General features: G+C 38.5%; 2 protein-coding genes across 3 annotated transcripts; both read left to right on the forward strand.

The window, feature by feature from the left end:
* The first annotated feature begins 45 nt into the window (after positions 1 to 45).
* tcerg1b (transcription elongation regulator 1b (CA150)) lies at positions 46 to 16,831 on the forward strand. Of its 2 annotated transcripts, XM_042008481.1 has the most exons (21): positions 46 to 143; positions 1,499 to 1,736; positions 3,449 to 3,601; positions 4,072 to 4,357; positions 4,445 to 4,687; positions 5,546 to 5,605; positions 8,401 to 8,601; positions 8,857 to 8,963; positions 10,541 to 10,629; positions 10,721 to 10,881; positions 11,077 to 11,158; positions 12,124 to 12,259; positions 12,527 to 12,616; positions 12,726 to 12,844; positions 13,113 to 13,263; positions 14,414 to 14,578; positions 14,828 to 15,010; positions 15,300 to 15,479; positions 15,614 to 15,697; positions 15,814 to 15,914; positions 16,055 to 16,831. In XM_042008481.1, the coding sequence occupies exons 1-21, from the start codon at positions 97 to 99 to the stop codon at positions 16,254 to 16,256; spliced, it is 3,078 nt and encodes a 1,025-aa protein (XP_041864415.1). In that variant the 5' UTR covers positions 46 to 96; the 3' UTR covers positions 16,257 to 16,831. The 2 variants fall into 2 exon arrangements, with proteins under 2 accessions (XP_041864415.1, XP_041864416.1); XM_042008482.1 differs by lacking the exon at positions 5,546 to 5,605.
* Positions 16,832 to 18,385: 1,554 nt separating this feature from the next.
* On the forward strand, positions 18,386 to 24,635 carry LOC121654737 (prenylcysteine oxidase-like). The gene is made up of 7 exons (XM_042008991.1): positions 18,386 to 18,753; positions 19,354 to 19,560; positions 19,804 to 19,978; positions 21,097 to 21,308; positions 21,673 to 21,813; positions 22,122 to 22,533; positions 22,995 to 24,635. The coding sequence occupies exons 1-7, from the start codon at positions 18,645 to 18,647 to the stop codon at positions 23,242 to 23,244; spliced, it is 1,506 nt and encodes a 501-aa protein (XP_041864925.1). The 5' UTR covers positions 18,386 to 18,644; the 3' UTR covers positions 23,245 to 24,635.
* The last annotated feature ends 3,348 nt before the right edge of the window (positions 24,636 to 27,983 follow it).

The following is a 27,983-nucleotide window of genomic DNA, read 5'->3' on the forward strand; positions in this document are numbered from 1 at the left end:
AGGGTTTTGCTGTGATTGACACCAGTTATTAGCGAATAGAATCACTGGAAACCACTTCGGGGCGTTTCCAGGAAGAGAGTACCAACATTTTCTGTAATGGCGGACCAGGCAGAAAACGAGACTATCGGGTTCAACGATAACAGGTCAGATAACATTAAATAAAGTGTTCAAAATTAATATCGACTGAATGTGATATTGAGTGCAAGCCAAAATTCCATTTGCTGCTCACCTCTTCTGTTTTCGGTTGATAAACAGCGGTTTTACTTGTGAAAGTAGCCACGCCAGCTAACTAGCTCTTGGCTAACTAGCCTCTGTTCCCAGGCGGCTCGCCTCGCTTCTGCCGTCTGCTCCTAGCACGCGGTAAACAAACACAGTTCCCATTATAGTGCAACATAACTCCCCCAGATCTAGCTCGTTTCAGTCGGTGCAAGTGTAACAAATAATATGCGTAAAGCTAAGCTATTATGAATACTTTTTTTTAAAGGAGTACAGAACTCCATTCCTGGAATATTTTGAATGGACTTGGTTTCTGTTAGTTAGCCTTGTTAGCAAGAGAGGACGTTTATTGATGGTTTGATTTTGTATTTGGATTATGTCTAAATGTTTGACCAACAGGCTGTAACCTGGAGGAATGCAATATAAAACTAAAAAAAGAGATAAATAAATAAATCAGTAAAATAAACTACAACAATCAAGAGCGCCAAAACATATGCGGCCGGGTTACTGCCATAACATCCTCCTTTGAAACGCCTTAACATTAGTCAATAGAAACACATAATCGTTGAACATTAAATGATACACACAGGTAAAACACTAATTCGGACAGATTATTGAATACTGTTCTTTACACTTCACCTTATTATATAACACGTATACTGTGACATATTAAACCTCACTATATCATTTCACCATATCTGTCTGTAGGCACATTAAAGATAGTTACTGCTACTACTACTTGTTATTAATTTTAATGTTTTGCAAGACATTTTTTATTATTTAGCCAATTGTTTCACAAAGCAACCCTTATCATCTTTCATTCTATTTAAATCTATGGAAGGAGAAGAAATTGAAATGACTTACTAATACATGAAAGTATAGGGTTGACTTATTCATTTAATACACCTGGTGATTAACAACGGCTTTATTTCACATAATTCTGTAATTCACGCTGATTATCCACACCAATTATCTTACCTCTTGCACTAGTGTTCCAAGCAGTAACTTCTTTATAGTCTTGATTTTTCTTATGTTCATATATTTGTTACAACTACAGTCTTTGCAGTATGTAAATATAAAGAAGATAATCCTGCCTATTCAATTAACCCTAACATTTGAGTCAATGATACTGGATCAGACTTTAGTCATAAGTTTGGTTATTAATTATATACAGTTCAAGTCATCATTGTGTATTGTGTAACAAAAATGTTTTAGCATAACGTGTTTACGTTATGTAGTTACTTCCTTTGCTTGAGTTTAACTTTGGATTTTCAAATCCTAGAATGGCGCAGCAGGCAGTGCGCTTTCGTAGCCCTGCCCCTGCTCCTGCACCAGCGCCTGCACAGACTCCAGTATTACGAGGCCCCCCACCACTCCTTAGGCCTCCGCCACCACCTTTTGGGATGATGAGGGGACCTCCACCAAGACCCCCATTTGCACGTCCACCCTTTGACCCCAACATGCCTCCCATCCCGCCACCAGGAGCCATGCCACCACCAATTGGACCTCCTCATCTTCAGGCAAGTGTTTTTCTTATTTGTGTACAATGTGTATTGGTTTCTATGTGGAAGTTCAGTGTTTGCTTGTAGTAGTAATGATCTAGCATTTACACACTACACAGTTGTGATGTGCTGCAGTGATAATTAAAGTGAATCCAATTAAATCAGAAAAAAAAATTAAGACACAATCGTGCTCTTTGACTGCAGCTTATAACTTATCTCAGAAGATGCTGTCTCTAATCCCCTCTGCAGCAGAGGATGGTAATCTCATCCTCTACTGCAGAAAAGCATGCATTGCTATTTGCGTGGGAGTTTTTTTTTTTTGTCTGTCACAAGTAGACTTACCTAGTTAGCATTTGATGAGAGTATCTTGACAGGGTTGGCTACTAGTGCTAGCATCAGCTATTGTGCTGCTACTGACCTCTTGTTTAGCTGCTTTTCACTGAGATTAGATTTCAGACTTGAAGTACTTTGATGGTATAAAAATTCAATGGTTATTGCTTGCAAAGAATTGTGCTCCTGTTTGCACGTCCCTCTGGGCAGTTTATTAAATGTTCCCAAAGGGAATAAAGGGAATCTCACAAAGTAATTAACCAACATTTATATATTAATTTTTTTTTTTTTTTTTTTTTTTTTTTAATAACAATGAACATGTTTTGTATGAATGTCATCATGTATAATTAAATATGTAATATATTTTAAATAGTAGCCCCTGCTTTATAGGGTAGTTGGATTTACTAAATCTTATTGCCTTTTCAGTCTCTCTTAACAAGGATTCGGAACTCCCGTCCTCAAGACCCACTGTTCTGCAGACTTTAGATGTTTCCCTGCTGCAGCACACTTGACCAAAAATTATGGGTCAATAGCAGACTTGTGCAAAGCTGGTCAGGGATCCATTTAATTTCAATCAGGTGTGTTGCAGCAGGGAAACATCTAAAACCTCCAGGACAGTGGGCCTTGATGACCAGGCTAATTAGTTGAGTGAGTTCAGTGCATCTTTTTCTCCAGAATTTAGGCAAGTTTGTTGTCTATTCAGTAAGCTATTTATCCCCAGAAATGTTCTTCTCTCATCTAAATCGCCTATATCTTTTTTGTAATATGTTTACGTGATGAAACTGCATAACTGTTTTGTGTCAGAAGGAGGTTAATACATCTGCCAATTCCACATCTTAATCGAATCAGGAATTCAAGACCGTCATGTCACAGATGTGATTGCTCTCTTGTTTTAAAAATACACCAAAGTATAAGAACAACACACTTAAAGCAATCTCCAGCTCTGGTCCTTGTGAGGTACTGTTCATCAGGTTTTAGATATTTCCCTGCTGCAACACCTGACTCAAATTAATGTGTCATTAACAGGATTGTGAGGAAGTTTTTGAGTGAGATGTATTGTTATAGGGAAAAAGCTAAAACCTGCTGGACAAAAGCTCAAAGACTGGAGTTGGATATCCCTGCACTAATGCAATGGGGAGGGGTATGACTAAGCTAATTTTACAGTCTTGTTGGCGTCCACAATAATTGATTCTTAAATGCACTGTTGTTCATTTGAATAATACACACTGAACCATGAAACTTTTAATTCAAAGATACTTTGAAGTGACTGCTAATATCTGATTAGTACATAGTCATGTTTTGTACTTTAATGGGGTCATTTAGGTCCCCTTTCATACTTTATATAGTTTTAAAAGCTAAATGTTGGGTCTGAATTAATTTTTATTTTTTCCTTTCTGCAGAGACCTCCGTTCCTCCCCCCTCCTGTTGGTAACCTGCCGCCTCCCCCAGGGATGTTGTTTCCTCCTGGGATGCCCCCTGTCCCTGCATCTGGAAACCCTGCACTAAACCCTGCAGAGGAGATCTGGGTAGAGAACAAGACACCAGAGGGAAAGGTTGGATGAAATTGCTGTTAAAGCTCTTAACTGGGGCCCTACATTGGTTTGTGTAATAAGGCTAGTCATGTTTTACAGTCTCACGCTTTTATTCTTCTGTACAGCACTCTGGTCCACTGTGGTTGTTTTAAAGTGCTTTATAAATAAAATTGGATTGAAAGTGGTTACTTCTCAGTAACTTTGCAGGAGGTTGCCTTTTAAAATAAATGTTATACACTGCTATAAAGAGACACATTAAATATTTGTTTTATTAGAGACCTGTTACATCTCATAAACACATACATATTAAACTAGATCAAGGAAGAAAAAGGTCACATAGTAAATCATATTTTTAATATAACACTAGATTGAAAATAATTTTTGTATTGATTATAAATGCAAAGCTGATCGTAGTACTGAAAAGAAAATCATGTGCTACTATAACAGGATGACTGATCAGATGCCATGTTTTTCCATTGTCCTTTCCACAGGCATACTACTATAATGCCCGTACTAGAGAGTCATCATGGAGTAAACCAGATGGTGTGAAGATCATCCAGCAGTCTGAACTCAACCCTCTTCTTGTTGCGGGAGCTGCTGCTGGTTCAGGAGCAAATGTCGGGGTGACTGTGGCTGCCAGCTCCAGCAGTGGCAACACTACAGCCAGCACAGCAGCAGGAGCCTCCCCCACTCAGGCCCCATCCTCAACCCCCTCCCAGACACTCACCTCCAGTCCAGACTCCATTACCACCCTGTCCCCCTCTGTGACCTTAGCAGGTAAAGTTTTGCATCAGCAAAGAGCACTCAAGCTTGCATGCACAAAACCCCCAGAATTTAAAATCTTTTGTTTTTTGCTCCTATCAGCCACAGTTGTAGCAGACCTTCCCCCTGTTGCCACAGTGACCTCAACTGTTGCTGTGTCGCCGGTCACCGTGGTGACTGTTTCTACGGTGCCATCACCTGTTACGGCAGTTCAGACTGTGCCTCTGCTGCCAACAGCCCTGCCTCACAGTGTGGCACAGCCCACCGCAGCCATACCTGCCTTCCCCCCTGTCATGGTGCCGCCTTTCAGGGTGCCTTTACCAGGCATGCACATACCTCTACCAGGTGAGAATGACCACTTTCATCCAGGTACATTTTTACTGTGCTTTGTCCTGTTCTGTCTGCAAATGTTGCTGTGTGGTTTACTGAAACAGTGGAGCATATTGCTCATGTATATTAGTGGGAATGCTACTGGCTGAAAATTGACTTTTGATGTGTTCTTTAAAGTTACGCAAATTTCCAAAAGCCCATCTAGTTTTTTTTTATTTCCTTCCCAAACAGGCAGGAAAAAGCATCCAAGTAATTTCTCCTCTTGTTTTGTTTGTTTGATTTTTATTTATTTATTTATTTTTATCCAGTACTGCTTAAAACCAGTGTTTTGAGACAAATAAAATTGAGTTTGAAGTTTCTGGAAACAGGCTTTCTATTATGGTTGCATTTTACCAATGGCAACAAAAAAATGGGCTGCTGACATACTCTAGCTGTAGCTCTAGATTTTCATTTTATTTCATTTTAAATTGACAAAAGCTTATTCATGTTGTTAAATATAATTTGTAAGGATGAGGTGACAAAAGCATTACAAGGCAATGTCTCAATTAGGAAGGAGGGCTGACTAGGCACTTTATGATAAATGCTGACACTTGTGGTATTGGGTGTTCTCACTTTCAAACGTGCTTTTTAACATTTTCCTTTCGAAAAAAATATATTTCAGAATAGACTGTAATGTAAACCTGTGATAGTTTCTAACATCTTAAAATATATTACAGGTTTATAAATATCAATAGAGATTGAGTAACTGGTGTCACAACATGGTGGTGATGTTAGTCTGTGTTAGGCCACACACACACAGTCATACACCATGGTAGCTATGTCGAGTGTCTTGCTTTGTTCAACCAGTTGCTTGCTTGTCCGTTGTTCTTGCAGGTGTAGCAATGATGCAGATAGTAGGTGCACCGTGTGTAAAGGCAGGCCCCAGCGCCAACGGTAAACCCCCAGCCGCTCGCTTTTCAGACCTACAGTAGATGGCATGGTAGTGAATGGTGTTTACATGCGTCATACAGTGTAAATGGGGACTCTTAAACAGTGGCATGGTGTTGAATGCTGTGAACATAATTCATTTGGTGTACAGTGGTGAGTTTTCTGCCATTCCAACAGACAGAAGTTGAATATACAGCTTGGTTGTGATAATAATTTACTTGATAACTTTGCTCTATTAAACAGAGCAGCATACAACTTTTTATTACCACATTAAAGTTTTACTTTAATGCTTTGCTCAAAAATATTAAACTTGCTCTTCGATTCCCATGCTTAAACATACATGCAGCAAAAACTTTCCCCATGCAGCTGTTAAAATATTTAATCTTCACTAAATGGAAAATGCATTCAATTTGTGTGTTGTCCTCAAGATCTAATCGTAATCTGTCAGACTACTTGTATTAGTCTCCTTACTGTGATTAGCATCTAAATTGTAAGAGAGGAGCATGTGGTTGGTTGATTGCAACAGAGATTTTGTAGCCAAATGTTTGGTTATTGTAAACAAGTTGAGAGACAGGGATCATATTGATTAACACTACCTGCTGTTTCTTAGGACTGCAGTCATGTAACAGTGAGGGCTACATGTTGTGGTCATGTGGTTGTCTTTTGTGGCATGATCGTGGGTGTGTAGTCACTACTTGTTTGTTTATGTGGCTTGTGTCCTTGTTTGTTAAAGATATTGAAAATGTTCATTTTCAGCAGTTTGTTCTGTAGGCTTTAATTCTCTGATACTTTTTCTCTTATTAGTCATCTACTCTGTTTGATCTAATACTTGCAGTGACAGCCTCTTTGCATCTATTAATTAGATTAATACAAATTTTTTAGGAACAAGAATTTCGATATTTATATATGTCAACATTTAGATGGAATATATAAGTTTCTGAAGGGAAAATGGGTTGATGGGTTAATTTTCAGAATTTCATATCTTTTTAGTGTGTCACAAAGTAGTTAACGCAATGAAAATACCACTTGAGTCCACAACACCATCTACTCAGGTGTGATGTGGACCGTTTTTGTAGGATGTTCATTCTGGTTTTTTTTGTTGTTGTTTTTTTAAACCTAAAAAGAATGTGTTTGAAAAATTGAATAAACTTATTTCCTGATCTTGTAGATGAAAAATATTATGGAATAATGAATAAGGGAATAACATCAAATCCTGAGATTTGATGACTTCAATAATGAAAAATACTATTCTTCATCATTCAGTGTCCAACTTTCTTATATGGCAAACCAGCTTTGCAGGAGTAGGGTTGCAAAGGTGAGGAAAATTTCCAGAAACTTTCCATTGGAAGTTAAGCTTGGGAAATATTCAAAATTGGAAACTTTTCACTGGAATTATGGGAATTATTAGGATTTCATGGGAATTAACTGGAATTTGAGGATAATTTCAACAAACTATCATATCCAAACACAAATATCAAGATTTTTAAATAGAAATTCATGCAAAATAAAACAAAACAATCAATTCTTTTATTGAACAACAAAAACATAAAATGTTGAGTAAAGTATTACGCTCACCACTTGGCCACCAGTTTTTCCACTCTCACATTTGTGAGGCTGCTGCGAACCTTTGTGTGCGGGTTACCAGACAGTGGCCAGTTGCGCTTAGAGGCAGCTAATGATTGTGGGTTTGGAGGATGATGGAGGATACAGGTGCAAAGGCCTCAGATCCACAAGGTCCCTTCCACCAGGTGGATGCAGATATGTGCTTGCATGACACCAGATTCCATCCCTTTCCCAAAGGCCTTGCTTGGTTCGGTACTTTGCCAAACTGCCCAGAACTTAGCCTAAATAGCATAGATATTCAAGTGTGCTTGCTATAAATCTAGTTGTTTTAGCCAAGATTATGCAACAATTTATTTTCCTCAACTATATTTAAGTTCTCTGTTAAGTGAATAAACCTGTGGTGGGTACGTTTTGTTGTTAACTGAAAAAGTTAAGAGTTAATGAGCCTTTTGACGGTCAATAGGTTAAATATAGTTAAAATATCTATTGTGTAAATGCAGTTATTGAATCCTTCTCATTCTCATTTGTTTTCTCGCTTTTTCTTCTATGTTTTCTATTGTCAGGCAGATTGCTTTCAGTTTTCTTCTCTGACGCTTTGACATCTTCCTTGGTTAACCTATTTGTTTAGCTTTCACAACCATTCATTTTATTTTTACTTGCTCCACATTGTAGACACAAAGGACTGAGTGCAACCAACATGTTTTGCCACTCTCCAAGATGCATTTCCATCTTGAAGGAGTTTTATAATCTTTTTTCCAGCTCTGTTCTGTTCTTGTGTCCATCGTCCAGCTGCAATAACGTGTTAAACCCTGCTCACACTCTTTTACCTCCATTTTTAGAAATGCAAATTGCCAGGTGATTCCATAATTTTTTTTCTTCTGTTTAATTTAGAAAAAGAGAGATTTGATACAGCTGTTGTATTTTATTTATTTTTATTTTTTTTACAAAAGTTCTTAAGTAGTTGTGTCTGAAATGTTGTGTTAAAAAAAACACAGCTAAATGAGGGGGGATTCTTGAGTTTTTGCCAAGGTGCTTTGTTCTGTATATAAAAATAATAATAAAAAATACATTCATTTGGCCAAGTCAGCACATGTAAAGAGCATTTATATAAAGAGCAACACTAGATATTTATACATAAGAAATTTAGGAAGTGACATGTCATGTCACTTATACTCCTGTCAGTAAAGTGACTACCTAAGTCATCATGGTTTTTCTCCTTCATCTCTGACCTGTAACAGGCATGCTTCCTGGTATGGGCCCGCCTATAGTCTCCATGATGCATCCTCAACTGGCACTTTCAGCAGCTCCTGCCTCCATGGCTGGGTCATTGCAGCTTCCTGAGTGGTCAGAGTACAAAACAGCTGATGGGAAAACTTACTACTACAACAACCGGACTCTGGAGTCCACCTGGGAGAAGCCACTGGCTGTTATAGAGAAAGGTAGGTGCTCCTGCTACAGTGAGAGGGGCTTCTGTTTCTGTGCCATAAGTGGAACATACACTGATATTTAAATATGAAATAATGTCTTAGTGTTTTTTAATTACTTATTTAAATAAAATTTCGTAAGATATTTTTGGGAATGAGTAATATTTGCACGAAATGTTTTTTATAGGTACCCTGGAATATTTTACTGCTTTTATATGCTACTTTAAGTAACTTTTGTTTATATGTGTGTATATCTCTCTCTTTCCCTAGAAAAAGAAGCAGAAAAGGCCAAAGAACGTCTAGCCCAGGAGGAGGCTGAAGCAATGGAGATGGAGGATGAGGAGAACAAACCAGAAAACACTAATAATGTGAAAGAGGTAGGTGAAGATCAGAATGTCTTATTTTGCTTTACTGAAGCATAAAAGGTGCTTGCTGCTTGCAGCATAATCTGATGAGGGATGTCCAGTTTCACAATAAATCATTTAAGTAGCAAAGGTTAAAAAAAAAATTACTTGCACCAAAAATAACTGAAATTTGTGAAATATTTTTTCTTGAATTAAATATATGTTGGGGTCTAAATATTCTCTAAATAGAGCAACAGAGTCACTAAGGTGGTAACACTGCAAGTAATCGGCCTTTTCCTCACTTGCACAAGTTCACATGCAAAAAATTAGGTTGCACAAACTTGTATATGCACGTGGTATTTCGAGCGCTCCTCTTAATTATTATGACTCAGTAGAGCGTAAACAAAAGAGACAAATTGTTTACACCATTTGTTCACAGCAGTTACAAGACTGCACTCCCAAAGCATCTGGATCTAAAAAGGGGGAGAGAGACGCACAGCTCAGGTCTGAGTTAGAGCGGGTGTTGGAGCAGAGAAAGTTAGCTGTGAGAAACTGCCTGTTTAGTGGTGAATGTTTTACTACAAGCTTTATCAATAAACACCACACAGCTGTTCTAGTTAGCAGAGTCCTGTGTCTGCTTCACCACTGCTGAGTAAAAAGGAAGGAGTTCACCCTGAAGCTAGCTGCAGCTTTAGTCCCGGAGGAATCACCTTGCTTCCGCCTCTCAACCTCTATTTGGAGGCAGAAGCAGGAAAGTTTCTGTTGTTTCTGGTGGAGTTTTCACCCATAGTGGAGGCAACAGACCAGAGCAGTGTGGTTACTAAACAGCCACAGAAATGTTTAACTTCAGGGAAAAAAAGAGCAGATAAAGACATGGAAAAATAACTGGTTTAGTTGTTGTTGAATGCTCCTGTGTGTGTGTGAGCTGTGTTTAATTCACCTATCACAGCAGCCTCCACATAAACGCTGCCAGCCAAAGTTCAGTCCTGGTGTCTCTCATATAGATATCTTCAGCAGTTGAACAGTATCTGAAAGTGATGTCGCTAAGATATAGTGGGAAAAAAAATCCATCCACGACCTGAGACAGAACCCAAGAAATGCTTCAGGCCCTGATCCATCTACTGTTCATTAAAGCCTCACCAGAATGCCAACAAAATCAGCAAATGACACAAGAAGTGGGCTGAAAGTTAGTGGTAACCTGAGTGATGGAGAGATTGAAGCAGTGTGAGATGATCTTGACAGAGAACAGAACAACAAACATCCAAGAAAAAGCTTTGAAATGACCCCCAATAAGCCTGGAGAACTATTCTTGAAGACTACTTAAAGAAATTACAAGAATTTATTCTAAAAGGGTTCAGACTATGTTGAGAAATAAAGGTGAAAAAAATATTCACTTTAAGCTTGTCAGAATTTGCTAACTGTTTTTGCCTTTTGTTGTATCTCTTTACGTTGGCATGTTTCATTAAATCATTGCAATTTTTTACATTTTCCTAGAAATATATAAATAAAAGGGTGGCTCCAGACTCACACAAACTACTGAAAAATTTAGTTAACAGTTAAATGTCACTGACATGTTAAGAATCAATTTTCCTGACCATTTTTCCCCCAAGGAGCCCAAAGAAGAAGAGATGACAGAGGAGGAAAAGGCAGCTCAGAAAGCCAGGCCCATAGCGACCAACCCCATCCCTGGCACGCCTTGGTATGCAGACACATCTTAGCAAACGCATCATTTCACGCAGTAAAGTTAGGGGGGGAAAAAACTCATGCTTTTGTTTTCTCTGTCCAATCAGGTGTGTTGTGTGGACCGGCGATGATCGTGTTTTTTTCTACAACCCGACAACAAGGCTGTCCATGTGGGACCGTCCAGACGAGCTGGTTGGTCGGTCTGATGTTGATAAGCACATCCAAGAACCACCACACAAGAGAGGCCTGGAGGACAATAAGAAGACAGGTATAAACAATCACACATGAACTCAGAATTTGTCATTACTGATTGTTGTAAATATGCTAGAAATGCTTTAAAATAAGTCACACTGCAATAATTTTTTGCTTTTTCATTGGCTCAGTTTGTGATCAGAATATACCACGATGCTACTAGTTTTATACATCATGCTGCAATAAAAAAAATGTTTTTGTTCGTGCACAGGTGTTAATAAGGAGGAGCCTGAGTTAGCCATTGCTACTGAAGATAATCAAGATGAAGAGCCAACCAAAGCCAAAAAGAGAAAGTAAGTCTGCCAGAACAGCTAAAGGCCCATTTATGCTCTACACAGAAGATGAATACAGAGCATTTTGTCCATCTTCTGCATCATTTACATATGTAATTTGTTCAGTTCAAGGGGTCCTTGTGGATCTGTTCCCTGATGGAGCAAGTGAAGCAGTACCACAGGAAACCATGGGGTTTATAACTAAAATGAAAACCACAAAGGGAACAAAAAAGTTTAAGAAACAGCCGCGATATGGCGATTATTCGATTAAATCAATTAATAAAATTTTCCTTTTCTGATGGTTTATTTTTATAAAAATCTGGATTTATTCTTGGGCTTCCTTAGTTAGCAGTGGACTCAGCCCTCCTTCCGCATCAGAACTCGGAGGTGAATCTGAACTCTGGCGGCTGTATTGACTGACAATCATGACCAGTAGCGGATGCATGAAAGTATGAAAGAGGTGAAGTTTAAAATAGGTGTGTTGAATTTAATCGTTACTACGATGCATCGAGATGCAGACATGGGCGATTCTGCATCGATGCAGCAACAAATGTAATGGATTATAATGTAAAATATTTATTCTTCCGCCATTTGCGTGTGTGGCTTGATCTAGCCCACTCCAAGAGCTCGGCAGATAAAAGTCTCCCAAGAAAACTGTCAAAATAAGAAGACATACAGAAAATACTTCAGTATCTCACTGGAAAAACCACTTACCGATGCATCGTAATGCATCACTGAATTGAATTAAATCGAATCATTGACAACATAACCATAATGTAATCGTGAGACCAGTGAAGATGCACAGTCTCAGTTTGAAATGGACGTAGCCTATTTATGTATGTAAAGGGAGCAAAAATGGGTTTTGAAAGTGAGTTGGATGTTAAACGTTTTTTTTTTCTTCTTCTTCTTGTTTCTTCCTTAAAGTTTAAATTATAATTCTCTGACCACCTTTTGACCTTGTGATCTTTGTGATTTTCCCCCAACAGGAAAGAAGACTTGAAAGAAGCAGATTCAGAGAAAGAAGCAGCCATGGAGGCAGAGCTCAGGGCTGCCAGAGAGAGAGCAATAGTCCCACTAGAGGCCAGAATGACCCAGTTCAGAGAAATGTTGCTGGAGAGAGGGGTAACTCATACTGAAATTTACCACGTTCACCAGACTGTTTTTTTTTTCATACATATATATATATTTTTATTTATTTATTTATTTTAATTGTCTTTAACTAGCCCTTATTAACTGTGGTGTTGTTCTTATTCTGCTGGAAGTAATTATTTAGTACAGTGTTGTTACACTGAAAATTACAAGAACATTTTAACCGAAGCCAAAATTGGCCTTTTGTGTTTTGTTAACATTTTAGTTTTCTAATATCAGTGTTGTCTGTCTTGTCTTCAGGTGTCGGCATTTTCAACTTGGGACAAAGAGCTTCATAAAATTGTGTTTGATCCACGTTACCTTCTGCTAAACCCAAAAGAAAGGAAACAGGTTTGTTTTTTCTGCTTCTGAAGTCTACTTTGTTGCTTTATGTGTCAAGTTCTAGGCACTAAATTTTAAAGGATTTTCAGTCATGATGTTGTGATATTGTCTTCATCAGGTTTTTGATCAGTATGTGAAGACACGAGCAGAGGAGGAGAGAAAGGAGAAGAAAAACAAGTTGATGCTGGCCAAAGATGAGTTTAGGAGGATGATGGAGGAGGCAAAGCTCTCACCCAGGTAAAGAAACACGCTTGGTTTCCACTGATAGTTTAGGCTGATAGTTGTAGAAACATTTTTTTGGTTCATTTGCTTAAAAAATGCTTATATTTATTGGAGAAATTTGAATTCACAAGACTAAAGTTGACATTTAACAATCCTCTCCATATCACTAATGTTACAGTGTATTAGTGTTGTTTTAATAATGCACTTTTTTCTGAACAGATTGAAATGTTTATTTTGCTGCACTGATTTATTTATTTTGGCTGTTTTATTTAACTCTTTGCAGAACAACATTTAGTGAATTTGCTTTGAAGCACGGCAGAGATCCACGATTTAAGACCATAGAGAAGATGAAAGACAGGGAGGCTATCTTTGTGGAATTCATCACTGCAATGAGAAAAAGGGAGAAAGAGGACTCCAAAACCAGAGGAGAGAAGGTATAACAGACAGACCTAGACACATGTTATCTACACTGGTTTGTCATCCAACTGTATGATGCTACAGCACTCTTCCCCAGACAGCTTTTCCTGCCCTCAGATATTTTTATTGTCTTCAATGATTACAAGTTGAGACTTCTCCTTGAGAAAGGCATTTTCCACATCGTCTCTGTAAGAATCTGATTTGTATAGATGTCAGAGTAGTTTCTACCTGAAAGTAGAAGTGAGATGGCATGCAGGACTGGAACCAGTCAGGGGATTCACCCTGTATGCACAGCGCTGTCACTCAACTAATTGTGCTATCCAGCACCTTACAGCTGAAATACTTTAAAAAAAAATGTACTGGCATTATTTTTATCATCAGAACTGGCCCAGCATTTTCACTCTGCACTACCATTTTCTTTCTGGTAATCAAAGATTTTAAAATGATAAAAATCTGATATACAACGATACCAAACTTTTTCTTTAAATATCACCGATAGAAAATATGTAAAACAAGAAAACTGTCACTTCACTGAGGTTAATTATGAGTATCTTTTTCTTAAAGAATCAAGCATGTTTTAGGTAAATTTTCAAGCTTCCGGTGAGTGGACTGCCGAAGCTCACTGTGTTGAATAGTAGCCAGTTAGATGTGGTTTATAAACATCGGAGTACATGTTAAATGAATACTTCTGCTTCAGATGGGTGGCCAATTATTAGAGTTCACTGACCTGTAATAAAGTTAGACATGTTTTTTTTTAAATAATGCCACAAAGAGCCTTGTGAAAAGTGAGTTATTCGTTTTAAGTTTAGAACCCAAAATACTTCTCAAGTGAAAGTCTATGAATCCTCCAGTGTTGTAGCAAACATCAGTGTATTGGTAAGTTAGGCCCTCTTGTGGCTCACAAGGCAAATTGCTGCAAAGGTCTGACGTTTCACACTGTAGAATCCCAGCAAGTATTTCAAATGGTAATATTACTAGAACAATCTAGTTTCCAGTATTTATACAACAACTCTAACTGGTATGTCAAGACATCTATAGGCTCATGTTGCCCCACTAATGTGTGTTTGAGCAGTTTACAGAAGTTCAGCCATCTGCGGAAGTGCTGTTCTGCTGCTGACCCCACTTGAAGAGGTTTAATTTATTTTAAATGTGTCTGCTTGCTTCCAGGTAAAGCAAGACTTTTTTGATCTTCTAAGTGAGCAGCACATAGAGGGAAATCAACGGTGGAGCAAAGTAAAAGAGAGACTAGAGACCGACCCACGATACAAGGCTGTAGAGAGCTCCGCACTCAGAGAGGAACTTTTCAAACAGTTCATGGAAAAACAAGCCAAGGTAGAAGCTGCTTTTGAGTAAAGGAAGATGGGCTCAGTATTTGTGTGCAAGGCATGGGAAAGATGCAAACAGTAGAGGGGGTTACCATTTGGAAGTGGACCTGATATAACATTTTATTTATAAATGTTCACTATTTTTCATTTTCTTTATGTTCAATGTGCATTTCACTATTTATAGATTGTGTCCATGTATCACATGACTAAAAAAAATCAGAAAAAGAACTGAGACAACGTGCGTTGTACCCTGCAGAACATCGACATTGAGAAGGAGCGAGAGTTGGAGCGGCAGGCTCGTATTGAAGCCAGTCTCAGAGAGAGGGAGCGGGAGGTCCAGAAGGCCCGATCAGAACAGACCAAAGAGATCGACCGAGAAAGGGAGCAGCACAAGAGGGAGGAGGCCATCCAGCATTTCAAAGCTCTGATGTCTGATATGGTGAGACTCTTTCCAGTATTAATAGTTTTCTCATGAAACACTGCACTGTGCTGAAAACTAATACACGGGTCAAATTTGAATTATCGTTCAGTCTTACTCCATTTATTTTATCAGGTTATTAAAACTGTTTTGATAAGACATCTATATTCCAGTCAGCATATGAGATTTTACATCTGCATTTGTGACTGCTGGGATCATAGTGTTTCTACTTGAGTGTTGACACCTTTAACAAGGAAAAAAAAAAAAACATTTTCCTTTTTATACATATAAATTTTCATCTCTTCCCCAGGTGCGTTCTTCAGATGCAACATGGTCAGAAACCCGCCGTAACCTGCGGAAAGACCATCGATGGGAGTCTGCATCCCTGCTGGAGAGAGAGGAGAAGGAGAAGTTGTTTAATGAACATGTAGAAGCACTGGCCAAAAAGAAGAAGGAGCATTTTAGGCAGCTCCTGGACGAGACCAGCATGGTAAGAAGTAAACACGTAGGAAGCAGAAAAGGAGGTGGAATCGTCTAAATAGGTTTTCCGCTTAGGTCGAATAACTCAGAGCAGCAGTTCCAGCACATCACATTATGTTGACAGTTTTCTTTTGTGCATTGCAGATCACTCTAACTACTTCGTGGAAAGAAGTGAAGAAGGTCATCAAGGAAGACCCTCGCTGTATAAAATTCTCTTCCAGTGACAGAGTAAGGCTGTATTTTTTATACATATTTAGTTATGTTTTATTATGTAGTAGCAATAAAATGTGAAATACACATCTTTTTTATGGACTTATGTCTGGTGTGTTAATCTATTTTTGTAGAAAAGACAGCGAGAGTTTGAAGACTACATCAAGGACAAATACATCACCGCCAAGGCTGACTTCAGAACCCTGTTAAAGGAGACAAAGTTCATCACATACAGGTCTGTACACCTTCTAGACATAAGCAATTGTAACAAGTAACTCTGACATACAGTTAAACGTATTACAGTTTACAGTACTACTGTCCTGCATCTGAATGGCTTCAGTCTTTCGCTCTTCTCCCATGTTGCTCTTGTCCCAGGTCGAGAAAGCTGATCCAGGAGTCAGAGCAGCATCTGAAAGATGTGGAGAAGATCCTTCAGAATGACAAGCGGTACCTCGTTCTGGAGTGCGTCCCTGAGGAGCGCAGGAAGCTAATCATGTTCTACATTGAAGATTTAGACCGACGTGGACCACCGCCTCCTCCCACCGCTTCTGAGCCCACACGACGCTCTACCAAGTGACCAATCGCATAACCTTCTCGGCCAGTGCCCTACTCCTTATCATCCTCCCTTTGGCCAGAGCATGAACTCCCCTCAGCACCCCCTGAACCCCAGCCTCCAGGCCCGTGGATGGCCTTGCAGTGTTATTGCTAGGGTGATATTACTTAGAGATGTTCCATAGAGATGAACGGTTATGGGTCTCTGTGTTATGTCACCTTTTAGCCCCGAAGTAGCCCTGCATTTAAGGCAACTGCAGGTAACAGAAGTTACCTGATTTCAAGGTGACTTGTGACCTCTCACCTTTGACTGATCACATAAGAGGGAGAGGAAAAGTGATGAGGCTGCTGCCCGAGCAGCCACACAGGTGTAAGATAGCTGATGTAAATGAAGATGGGTGTATGTATGTATGAGTGTGGTGCACGCATATTTGAGTATGTGTGCATTTGTTTGAGGCGTCCTTATGCCTTACAGCTCCACTGTGCCAGTCATTGTTTCAGTGGCTCGGTGTGAATGTTAGTTTCGGTTCAGTGGTTTATTCAGATGTTGCAGCAGATTCTCTGTTGAGTGAAATAAAGGCAACTTCCACTGTTTTTCAATATGATGTGCTGTGGTTTTTGTCAATATCTGGCATACACTTAACAATTTCTCTAATTATTACTGACAGAAGCTTGGTTGCTGGCAACATTACGAGATCTGCTTGTTAAGCTTGTCACTGTTTATATACAAATATTTTTTTGAGGTCTCAGGAGGTTCACTTGCTAAAGTGCAACTAGTCTGATAGCCGATAGTTCATCATATACAACCCCAATTCCATATAAACTTGGGCGCTGTGTAAAATGTAAATAATGAAATGATTTGCCAGTGTCATGGATCCATATTTTATTCCCAACACAACATGCGAGATGTTGAAGGTAAGTTATTTTAAAAATCTGATAAGAAAATAATAGCTCATTTTAAATTTGATGGCAACAACACATCAAAAAAATTTAAGGCAGGAAAAGTAACTGGAGCAAGGAGCATATCAGAAAGAGAGCCCCTCAGGTGTAAAGGAGCAGTTTTACAATGTGTGACAATACATCTAAAAACTGGAATATTTTCAGAAAAATGTTTCTCAATCTGAAATACAGGGTTGCAGTAGTGCCTACACATCTGTAAAGGCACCGTCAATCCTGAAAAGTACATAGAGGTTTTAGAGCAGCATCTGCTCCCATCCAGAAAATGACTCTTTCAGGGAAGGCCTTCCATATTTAAGCAAGACTATGCTAAACCCCATACCGCATCCATCATAGTGGCTTGGCTTTGCAGAAGAGTCCAGGTGCTGAACTAGCCTGCCTGTAGGCCAGACCTTTCACCGTTAGAAAACATTTGGCACCTCGTAAAACAAAAAATCCAGCTTTGTTCTGACTGCTCAAACAAGAGTGGGACAATATTCCTCTCCAATAAGTCCAGCAACTGTTCTCCTCACTTTCCTTACTGTAGACGCTAGACGTTTTTAAGATGTATAGCTGCCATCAAATTAAAAATGGGCAAATATTTTGGTAAAATGTCTGTTTCAGCATCTGATGTGTTGTTATGTTCTATTGGGAATAAAATATGGGTTTAAGTTATTTGCAAATCTTATTTTATTCTGTTTTTATTTTACATTATGCACAGCACCCTGTAGTGGACTCTTAATTACATAATTCACCGTGCAATAATATAGACTGGTGTTTCACGTTATAGCAGGTTGTTCACTGTTGCCCGGTAACCCCAAGACAGTATCTGGGGTTTCCTGTGTTCTCTCTCCACAGGCACCTCTTTTTGAGAATTTGGGTTGTAGAATACCACACACACTATATACATTGCTTATCTAAGTTCTGTAATGGTTATTTATTTTTGTCTACATTAATATATTGTTCTTTGACATTTGTTTATTTTTATGCAAAAAATGTAACATTATTTCTAATTAGGTTTCATTGCTATTGGGAGATAAATTACCTTGAAAGTAATTATTTTGTTTAACCACAGTGTTTTATGTATATATATATATATATATATATATATATATATATATATATATATATATATATATATATATATATATATACTACCAGCTAGGTACGCAGACTACGCAGACTTCTGATTGGTCGAAACTATTTAAGTCACGTGATATTTCCGGACGTGGATCGTCATTTATTAGGGAATTGTTCAGTATCATCGCCATTGTATCAAGGGGTCCTTTGTTGTATATCAAAATAATTCAAAACTTAATTTTCTTTATTTACGTTTAACTAAAGCGCCTCGAGATTTTCCTTGTGTTAAAGATGTTCGTCCAAAGGGAAAGTAGACGCTAACCTGGATCCGACCGTTACTACACTTTTGAACCCGCTAACCTCCTCTCACTTCAGTCATCTCAGCTCTGCTGCTGTTATGGGCGCCATTCAGCTGCTCTTTTTCGCCTTTGTGCTGACAGCATGGTCAGCTGTCGGAGACCAAGAGGAACCCACTCACGTAGACGGAGCTCCGCCTTCAAAAATAGGTACAACAACCTCAGTCTATAAATATGGCGCAACTTAGCCTCAAGAAAACCGTTAAGTTTTAGCTAATGTTAGCAGCACGCAGTCTGAGGGGGTCAAGCTAGGCAGACTTAAAAATAATAATGTTCATTGATAATTATCCAACTCATGTCAGTTTAGTTTTAATAGTAGCCTTTAAATATGAAATATTTTATGGTTTTAGATATGAAATTGTTACTCTAAATCGTTAGACGTCTGCAGGTAGCAAGATAATGTGCCAATGAAGACCTTGAAACACCTGACACACATTTTTATGCCATACCAAGACAGTTCTAAAAATGTAGATTCCCATCATATGTGTTTTTGCTCAGCAAAACTGGTTTTATTTCCCACATCTAAAGGCCAAACAAAAGCAATATATAAGTCTTTGCTTTAGTACAGTCATATTATAATGATACTACTTATACCCATTAAATAATGCTCCCTATTTTCTTCAGCATATGTATTGAGGCATATATATTGACATATGTATTGGGGCAACATTAATGCTTGTTCTATGTGAGACCTTTATCCTTCCTAATATTTACTTTTCTACCCCTTGTGCTGGGCATTTTCTTGTCCAGCTGTGGTTGGAGCTGGGATTGGAGGGAGTGCTACTGCCCACTTCCTACGGCAACACTTTGGCCCTGAGGTGCAGGTGGATGTGTTTGAGAAGGGTAAGGTTGGAGGCCGTCTTGCCACCGTAACTGTCAATCACAATGACTATGAGTCAGGAGGCTCCATCATTCACTCCCTCAACCTCCACATGCAGGAGTTTGTCAAACAGCTAGGTGAGTTAAAACATGAGGCATGACCAAGAAGTCATTTATTGGTCATGATAATGGAGTATGAAAACTGAGCTTTTTATCACTTTGTCACTGGTCATAATCATGTTTATGTATTTAAAAAAAACTCTTTCCAGTTCTTTGATTTCTCCTGTCAGAGGTGAATAAATACAACATTCTCATTACTGAAATGCCTTACTTTAATAAAAGGTGCTTATTTTTTGTGTCATCCTGGGACCATCCCTCAAGGTTTGAGATATCGTCGCAATGTGGCAGGAAAGATGGCAGTTTTTAATGGAGAAGAGGTCATACTGGAGGAGACAGACTGGTACCTGCTGGACCTTTTCCGCCTGTGGTGGCGCTACGGAATCAGCTTCATACGCCTGCAGATGTGGGTGGAAGAGATTATGGAGAAATTTATGAGGTAAGTCAGATATATTGATAAAGTCCTGTTGGTTGTTTATTCTCAGTTAGTACTTGCTGGATTGCTGACATACTGAAACTGTATTTGTTACCCTGTTACCCTGTGTCAAAGCATTACATTACATGTTGTACTGCAGTCTTTATTTCACAATTTAAATCTGTATGAAATTAAAGACCTAGTAACTATAATGATAGAATGCTCACTGGACAGATGCCTTTTTCTGGTGCATGTGTGACAATTTATCCCTTTGTCTTGCATGATAACATAATCATTTAGTTCTTTTCCCAGCATATCCAAGCAGATCTAGTATTGCATTTGAAATCTATCTAATTAAATAAATACTGAAACAAAGATGAGTCAGATTGATGTAGGAGCTTTTCCAGTTTGGAGCATGTTTAAAAACAATATATCTTTCACTGAAGCTGAACAGATTTGCATTTTAAATCCAGCTGTGCCATTCAACCTTAAAATGTTTTGTTTACTGCAAAAACATTTAAGATCTAAAACGATTGCACAATAATGCATTTTATGGTTCTGATTATTGGCCTACTTAAGCTGTTTATTATCTTTTTTCTAAGTATCTGCAGCCATATCCACCGGAAAACCTTGGCCATCGAGTCTGCAAAAATATACAAAACTATCTGCATGGAATTTGCCAATGAAAAGAGGAGACTGTGATAAAATTCAGGTCCTTTTAACAAAACAATACAGTAACGAGCTACAGATTCATATCACAGATATTAGCTGGGAAAAAAATCTCACAAGAATCAAAAGATGCCTGCAGGTCTTCTGCTTTAATCATGTTCTCTGGGTTTATTTTCTATTTGAAACATAAACCAAGCTCAGAATCTCACTTTTATCCCTCCTCCACCACCACTTTTCATAAACCTCAATTTCCTCCCTCAGGAAGTAATTTATCTCTGCTTCTATTTCTCTTCTCTTCTTTTTAAGTCAACAACACCCAGCTTGTGTATGTCTCTGTGTGTTTTGGTTATGCACAGATTATTGCTGGGACATTTCTTCCACATTCAGACAAGAACAAGGAAAAAAATGTTGACTTAAATTAACAAATCTGTCTGCTGGTATAGTGATTTATTTAATTTGTGTTTAAATTACAGAATATATAAGTACCAGGCCCATGGCTATGCCTTCAGCTCAGTAGAGGAACTTCTGGACTCTCTTGGAGGCAGCGGCTTCATCAACATGACCAGGAGGCCACTCTCTGATTCACTGCTGGAGCTGGGTGTGTCGCAGCGCTTCATAGATGAGGTCATCGCACCTGTTATGAGGATCAACTACGGACAGAATGTCAGCATCCCTGCTTTTGTAGGTCAGCCAAGTGTGAAAGTGTGAAGAAATGAGTAGTAGAGGTGAAGGGAGGATGAAGATTTGGTGAGAAGGGAAGTGAAAGGACAAAGATGTGGTAGTGCATTCAAGGCCAGTTGTGAGATGAGCATCTACGTCCCTGCTGATGTAGGTCAGCAGAGAGGGGAAGGAAGGAAAAGAAAAGAAATTAAATGCAGGAGACAAAGATGGGAGGAGCTGGGAGTCAAGAATAGAAAAGAGGAAAGCAAGGTGAGAAGAGCGGGTGGCCTGTGGGAGCCAGAGAACAGGAAAGTGTGTGGGCAGCTGATAATTGGCTTATAGCACTTGGCTGTGTCTCTTATGTCTGTTCGTGTGTGTGTTTGTTTCAGGCGCTGTTTCCTTAGCTGGTGCCCAGAACAACTTGTGGGCGGTGGAAGGAGGCAACAAGCTGGTATGTTCTGGCCTGCTGAAAATGGCTAATGCTAACCTGCTACAGGCACAAGTTAACTCCATCTCCCCCATCCACTCAGGTACTCCATCCTCATGTTTTCTAAATATAATCATATCAATGTTCTAATCTAATATATTCTTATTTATTTTCCTGTTGCTGATGAGCTTCATGAATTGGCAGTGATGCAGTACTACATATGCCAGACACTATGAGCATTATGGACCTTTTTTGATCACACCAAGACCTCCACTGTAGCATTGTCTTTTAGCACAACAGCAATCAGGCAGGAAATGTGTAGTTGGTGTTTCTAGATGATATTTGCCAGAGAACTTGTATAAATGTATTTTTAGCATTGTCAAAGCAGGTTTTTGTGTATTTTTACTCCAGGAGAGGCCCTCCAGTACCAGCTGAACTTCACCACAGTAGCAGGAAAGGGATCAGAGCTGTACGACATTGTTGTGTTGGCGACTCCACTCCAGGCCAGTGTTGGGTCTGGACTCCAGTTTGAGGGTTTCACGCCTCCCTTCGACGAATTACCCGGAAACTATCACAGCACTGTAGCAACCATTGTTCACGGTTACCTCAACACGTCTGTCTTTGGTTTCCCAGACCCCCGCCTTTTTCCATTTGCCAGCGTTCTGACTACTGAGACACCCAGTTTGTTTTTTAACAGTGTGGCCAGCGTTTGTCCCGTCAACATCTCAGCAGGCTTTCGGCGTAAGCAGCCACAAGAGGCCGGAGTCTACAAGGTGTTCTCGCCACAACCGCTGGACAAGTCGCAGCTTAAATCGCTCTTCAGGCGAGTCTTGTTCTTGCTGATAAAGTGATCATGGTATCAGTTTAAGAAAGGACCAAGTAAAAGTTTGATATTTTTTCTCAGAAAATAAAATAATTATAAAGAAAGGCCAACACAGTGATGTTTAACAGAGCAAGCAGCTAAGCTTAGCTAAAGGCTAATGATGATGCAAAATGAAAAAAAATAAGGACCACTGACTTTTTTTTATTTTGTTTTTTACTACATCATGGAATGGGAATGATCCTCTCAGTCATAACATGCCACAGCAATCTAGCAATTGTTGAGATATTTCTGTGTGGACTTGGTGGGTAACCATCTGACAGGCAGGCTTTGCTAACTCTGAAACAGCTACCACAATGTTATGAAAAGCATGCCTTCAGTCCTTCCAAAGCAGCCATAAAATAGTTATACTTAATCCAAATTAACTTGTTTTTTTTCTGCTTCACCCCACCTCTCAATTGTAGGTCGTACTACTCTGTGCAGGTGACTGAGTGGCAGGCTTACCCTCACTATGGCAGCAGCCAAGGACTGCCGCCAGTGGAGCTACACCCCAACCTCTACTACCTCAATGGCATCGAGTGGGCCGGCAGCGCCATGGAGATGAGCTCAGTGGCGGCTAAGAACATCGCTCTGCTGGCATACCACCGCTGGAACAGACAAACTGACATGGTGGACCAGAAAGACCTGATGCACAGAATCAAGACTGAGCTATGATCCGGTCAATTGAAAGCCAAGACATTTTTCAACATACAAATCAAAGTGTTGACACAGCAAATTGACTATATGTAAAAGCAATAGATAGCACACATATGGAGATTAAGGCCAAGGTTGACCAATGTCAGGTTATTATGGGGCTATTATGGCCATGTCAACAACCATGCATACATCTGGCTTGGCGATCTTCATCAAAGATTAATACAGTTTAATTTAGACAATCTGGCCTGCAGAAAAAAACTCACCTAAGACTTGTTTAATGGCATCATTAGATACAAATGTTATCCTTCACTGATTTTCAAAGGCCTGTTTAATTTTGTTATTTCACCCATTAAGTCGGTTACACAGGTGAAAAGACATAAGGCATGTTACGCTTTTAGTTTGGGGAATCAATAGTGCGAATTTTTAGTTTTCATCCAAAAATTGCTACGCTCTTTGCTACAAAAATGTGAATACCAAACAACCAGATGGTTTCTGCACTGCATCGCAAAAGAAAGTTACGTGGACTGTTGAATGGACATTATTTATTGGAAGTGAGGTCAGAGGTACTTGTGTGTAAATAATGTAAAAAGTTATGTCAAGAAAATGCAGCTTTTGAATGAAATTATTACATGTTTGATTAATCTGTCATGTTATAAAACTTGCAGCATTGCTCTGATAATGGACCTGCTGTCTGCACCACTGAGATCTAAAAAGTTATCTCAGTACGCCTGTTTTTATTTTTATTTTTTTATTATTTTGGTAAATGAATAAAATAATTATGTGGTGACTCAGTGGCCAGTGGTGCTGTACTCTATCGTCCCTTTCATCACACTTTTCATTATCTTCCCTTCCTGCTGCTATTGTTGCGTAATCCAGCGGAAAGAATTTTTTTAGGGAACGAAGCCAGCCAGCTTTCACACTGGACTGAAAAAAAGAACAGCAGAGGACAGGTCTGAGCTGCTGCTCGCGATGCTTTTGTTTCAAGCATGAAAGCCTTACTGGAATCTTTTTATTTCTCTCTAATAAAGACTGATCTTCTAAATAAATAAACCATGTCAAGACTGAGTTGGGCGTTCACTTCTAGATGGTTTCAGAACTTTGAGAAAAGTTTTGTTTTATAAGCTGTTGAGTTGTTACAGTAGAGTCTTGCTGAAGTTGATGTCTGGATTTAGTAAAACTTTTGCTCAGCTGATAACTGAAAACCTTGTGACTCCAAAGGGCTTCAGTTGATGGATAATGTGATTGTGTCTTGTGATCAAAAATCACCACATCCCTTTAATCTAATGAAATAGATTTAAAAGCCCCAAAGTGATGGACACTGCAGTGAACAAGCTAATATGGAGGTTGCTAATCTTCTAATCAACTTTTTTTTTTCCTTTTTTTTAAATATTTTTTTTATTCTCATTTAAATTCAAGGTTTTCGGTCAGCAACGTATGTACAAGAGCAACGTTTTTCTTTTTTTTCTTTTGTTTACTGAAGCACAATCAAGATTATTGTTACATTAAATAATCTGGGTCAAATGTTTTTCCAATAGTTGTAAGGAAATGGTTATCAAACTTTTTCGACATGTAAAAATAACAGTTTTGCTGTCTGATTCTTGTGGCTTATTCAAAAGTGACAAAGACTGCAGGATAAAGTTTAATATCAGACGAACTGAAAGATACAGTTGACACAAAATACACGCACAATAAATGCAACACAAAAAGTTGTGGTTTGTACTCACAGCTGTGAGAAAACACTACTTTACATATCCTGTATTTAAAGTCCGATTTACAGGCAGACTAAAACACCAAAATTTTACTTATTAAACAAAATGGTAATTACGAAAATCTAATTATATAAAAATGCAAAATAAAGAATTATTTCAAAATATAAATATTAAGTTTAAACAATATGCACATGCAGTGGTTCATTTGAACCAGTGTGTAAGTTTCAGTGTAACACACATTCAAGCCCTGTCTGCAGGGTTATAAATGTCTGTATTTGTTCTTTTTATTTTTGATTTAAATACTTGATGATAATACTATTCGCAAGTAATGTGAAATTAGATTCTCCGTGATTAAGTATACTGTAGGTTAACTGACTTGTTTATCAGTTCCATTGATACTGTCCAGATGTATATACCAATAAAATCATCTGAGAAAATGTTTTTCTTTTTATTGCAAGAAAAAGCAAAGAGAAAGATCTGTTGAGTTTATCTAGTTTAAATGCTACAAAATACATTTTGCATTTTTGAGTGCACTTTCTGCAGGTTGTGCTCCAGTGTAACTCATATGTACTATAGCTGGCTCAAAAACATAAGAAATAATATCCACTTCCAGGCCAACAATGAGCTCAGTGTCTCTTACTGGCTGCCTAGCAGCAAGAAAATAATCATGATGCTGAAAATAGAATCAAGGGGGAAGTTCATGAGCTTTCTGAGGCTCATGCATATGATTCAGTCTAATACAGGTAATTTATGCTTCTTGTACATTTTTATCTTAGTGGTTGTTTAGCATTTATTAGCTGAATTAAATTAATATAATGAACCATAGTTAATGCAAAAGAATAGTTACTGAAAGTTTATGGTTACAACTTTGAGTAAAATCTAAATTTATATCAGTTATACTTCAGTCTCAATAAGAAACTTTAAAACAATCAAAAGTAGCAAGAAACTGAACAAACAAAAAGACAAACACTAAAACAGATGTAAAGAAAAAAGAACTTAGATACTTAATGAATAAACATACAACATTTGTTAGCAAGCATACAATTATTAATCATAGATTTCTATAGGTGGTAATGCAAGGCAAGTTAATATGTCTCTATATAGCACAATTCAACAACAGGGTCTTCTTTACAGAGACAAACATCATCACACACCAGACAATAAGAAGCCAAGTTGACCTCTATTAATGTCAGGATTGTTGTATTTATTGTCCCTGGCTCCTTCCATAAGCATGAAACCCACAGAAGCTCAGGCCAGTGTGACATGTACTGACACAAAAGTGAAAGGGGGAAAACCTCTGTCAATGGTTAACCTAACATGCATGTTCTCTGGCTGTGAGAGGAGCCAGAGTACCCATACATGAGGAAATGAGGAAAACATGCAAACGCCACACACAAAGACCTCAGCTGACATTCTAAATGGGGACCTTCTTGCTGGGAGGCAACAGTGCTAACCACCAGAACACTTTGCAGTAGGGATGGACCCATATGAAAATTTTAGCCGATACCGATATTAATATTGTTGTTGTGGCCAATAACCGATATTTACCGATGTTGATATATATATTTTGCTTCAAAAGGTTTAGTTATCAAATTCTGTACAAAGTAAAGATGATGCAAATATTAGAGGTGTTAGCTTCCCGACATTGTTTGTGAGCTTCTGGATGGTAGTTTTTCGGATGACAGATCAAATTTGTGGTGTTGGATGATTTGACACGGGATCCTCCTTGCATCACTTCCACTTTGCAAATATTGCATACTGCTTTTGGAGTATCTTCTTTTGACACTGTGAAAAATTACCACACAGCTGACATTACTTCTAGCTTCAGTTACATCAGTGTAGTGCTGCATCGCTGTCACATGTCCAAACATGGCCGCATGGCCAAACCCCCCTCCTCCTCCCGACACGTACACACAAAGCAATTATACGAAAATAAATATCAGCTGTTAATATCAACCCAGTTTTGCTTATCGGGCCGATATCGCTATGTTAAAAAAAATGACTAACATCGGCCAATACCGATATTAATGCCAATAAATCGTGCATCCCTACTTTGTAGGCATAACTGGATAACATAACATAACTGGATTTAAAAAGAGCACCCTAGGTAAGCAGAGTCTCTCAGAGAGGTAGACCTAGGTTCAGCAATCTGTAAAGAACTGTGTGTCATATTGTGTTGCAATTGGTGCTCTAAAAACAGACAGGATTCTGTGTATCAACATGATTTCAGATTCACCATTGTCTTTTTGAGCCAAAGCTCATTTCAGATGTTCTGAGATCAAATGGAAAACATTTTGAAATTGTGAAGAGGAGAGGGACTACTCAGTGTTTGGATATGTTTTCATGAATATGAAATTAGCAGTTTGCACATCTTCAAGGTATATCCAGGTTTTACAGCAACATATACTCCCATCCAGAAGATGCATGTTTCATGGAAGTCTTTGCATTTTTAAATAAGCTAAACTTCCCACTGCATCTATTACACAGCAAGGTTTCTTAGTGGAAGAATCCATATGATGTAGTGTCCTGCCTGTAGTCCAGACCTTTCCTCAACTAAATAACACATCATGAAATGCATAACTTAACTATGAAGACGCAGGGCTCAATCCTATATCACACAAGAATGGGACAAAATTCCTCCTTCAAACGGTCCAGCAGACAGCAAACTCAAGATGAACTGATATTTTTCATTAATAGTAAAATACTTCAATTTTAATGTTTAATGTTCTATGTTAATACTATGACATGTTGTGAATAAAACATTGATTTATGAAATTTGCAAATCATTACAGCATTTGGACAATGTACAAAAATTGTATTTACATTTTATACAGCATGCCAACTTTTGCAGTGAATGGGATTGTGAAGTAAAATTCATCTCCACACATTTTACAATTGAAATGGGTTATCAGAAATACTAATTCTAATGCTATGCAAAAACATACACAGAAAATATCTGTGATGACAAGCCAGACAAAAATTGAAGCATAAAAACAACATTACAGCCTTTGGAGCTTTCAATCATCTCTCATCAGGTCTTCAATAAAA

Source organism: Melanotaenia boesemani, chromosome 15, assembly GCF_017639745.1.
Source record: "Melanotaenia boesemani isolate fMelBoe1 chromosome 15, fMelBoe1.pri, whole genome shotgun sequence".
NCBI lineage: Eukaryota > Metazoa > Chordata > Actinopteri > Atheriniformes > Melanotaeniidae > Melanotaenia > Melanotaenia boesemani.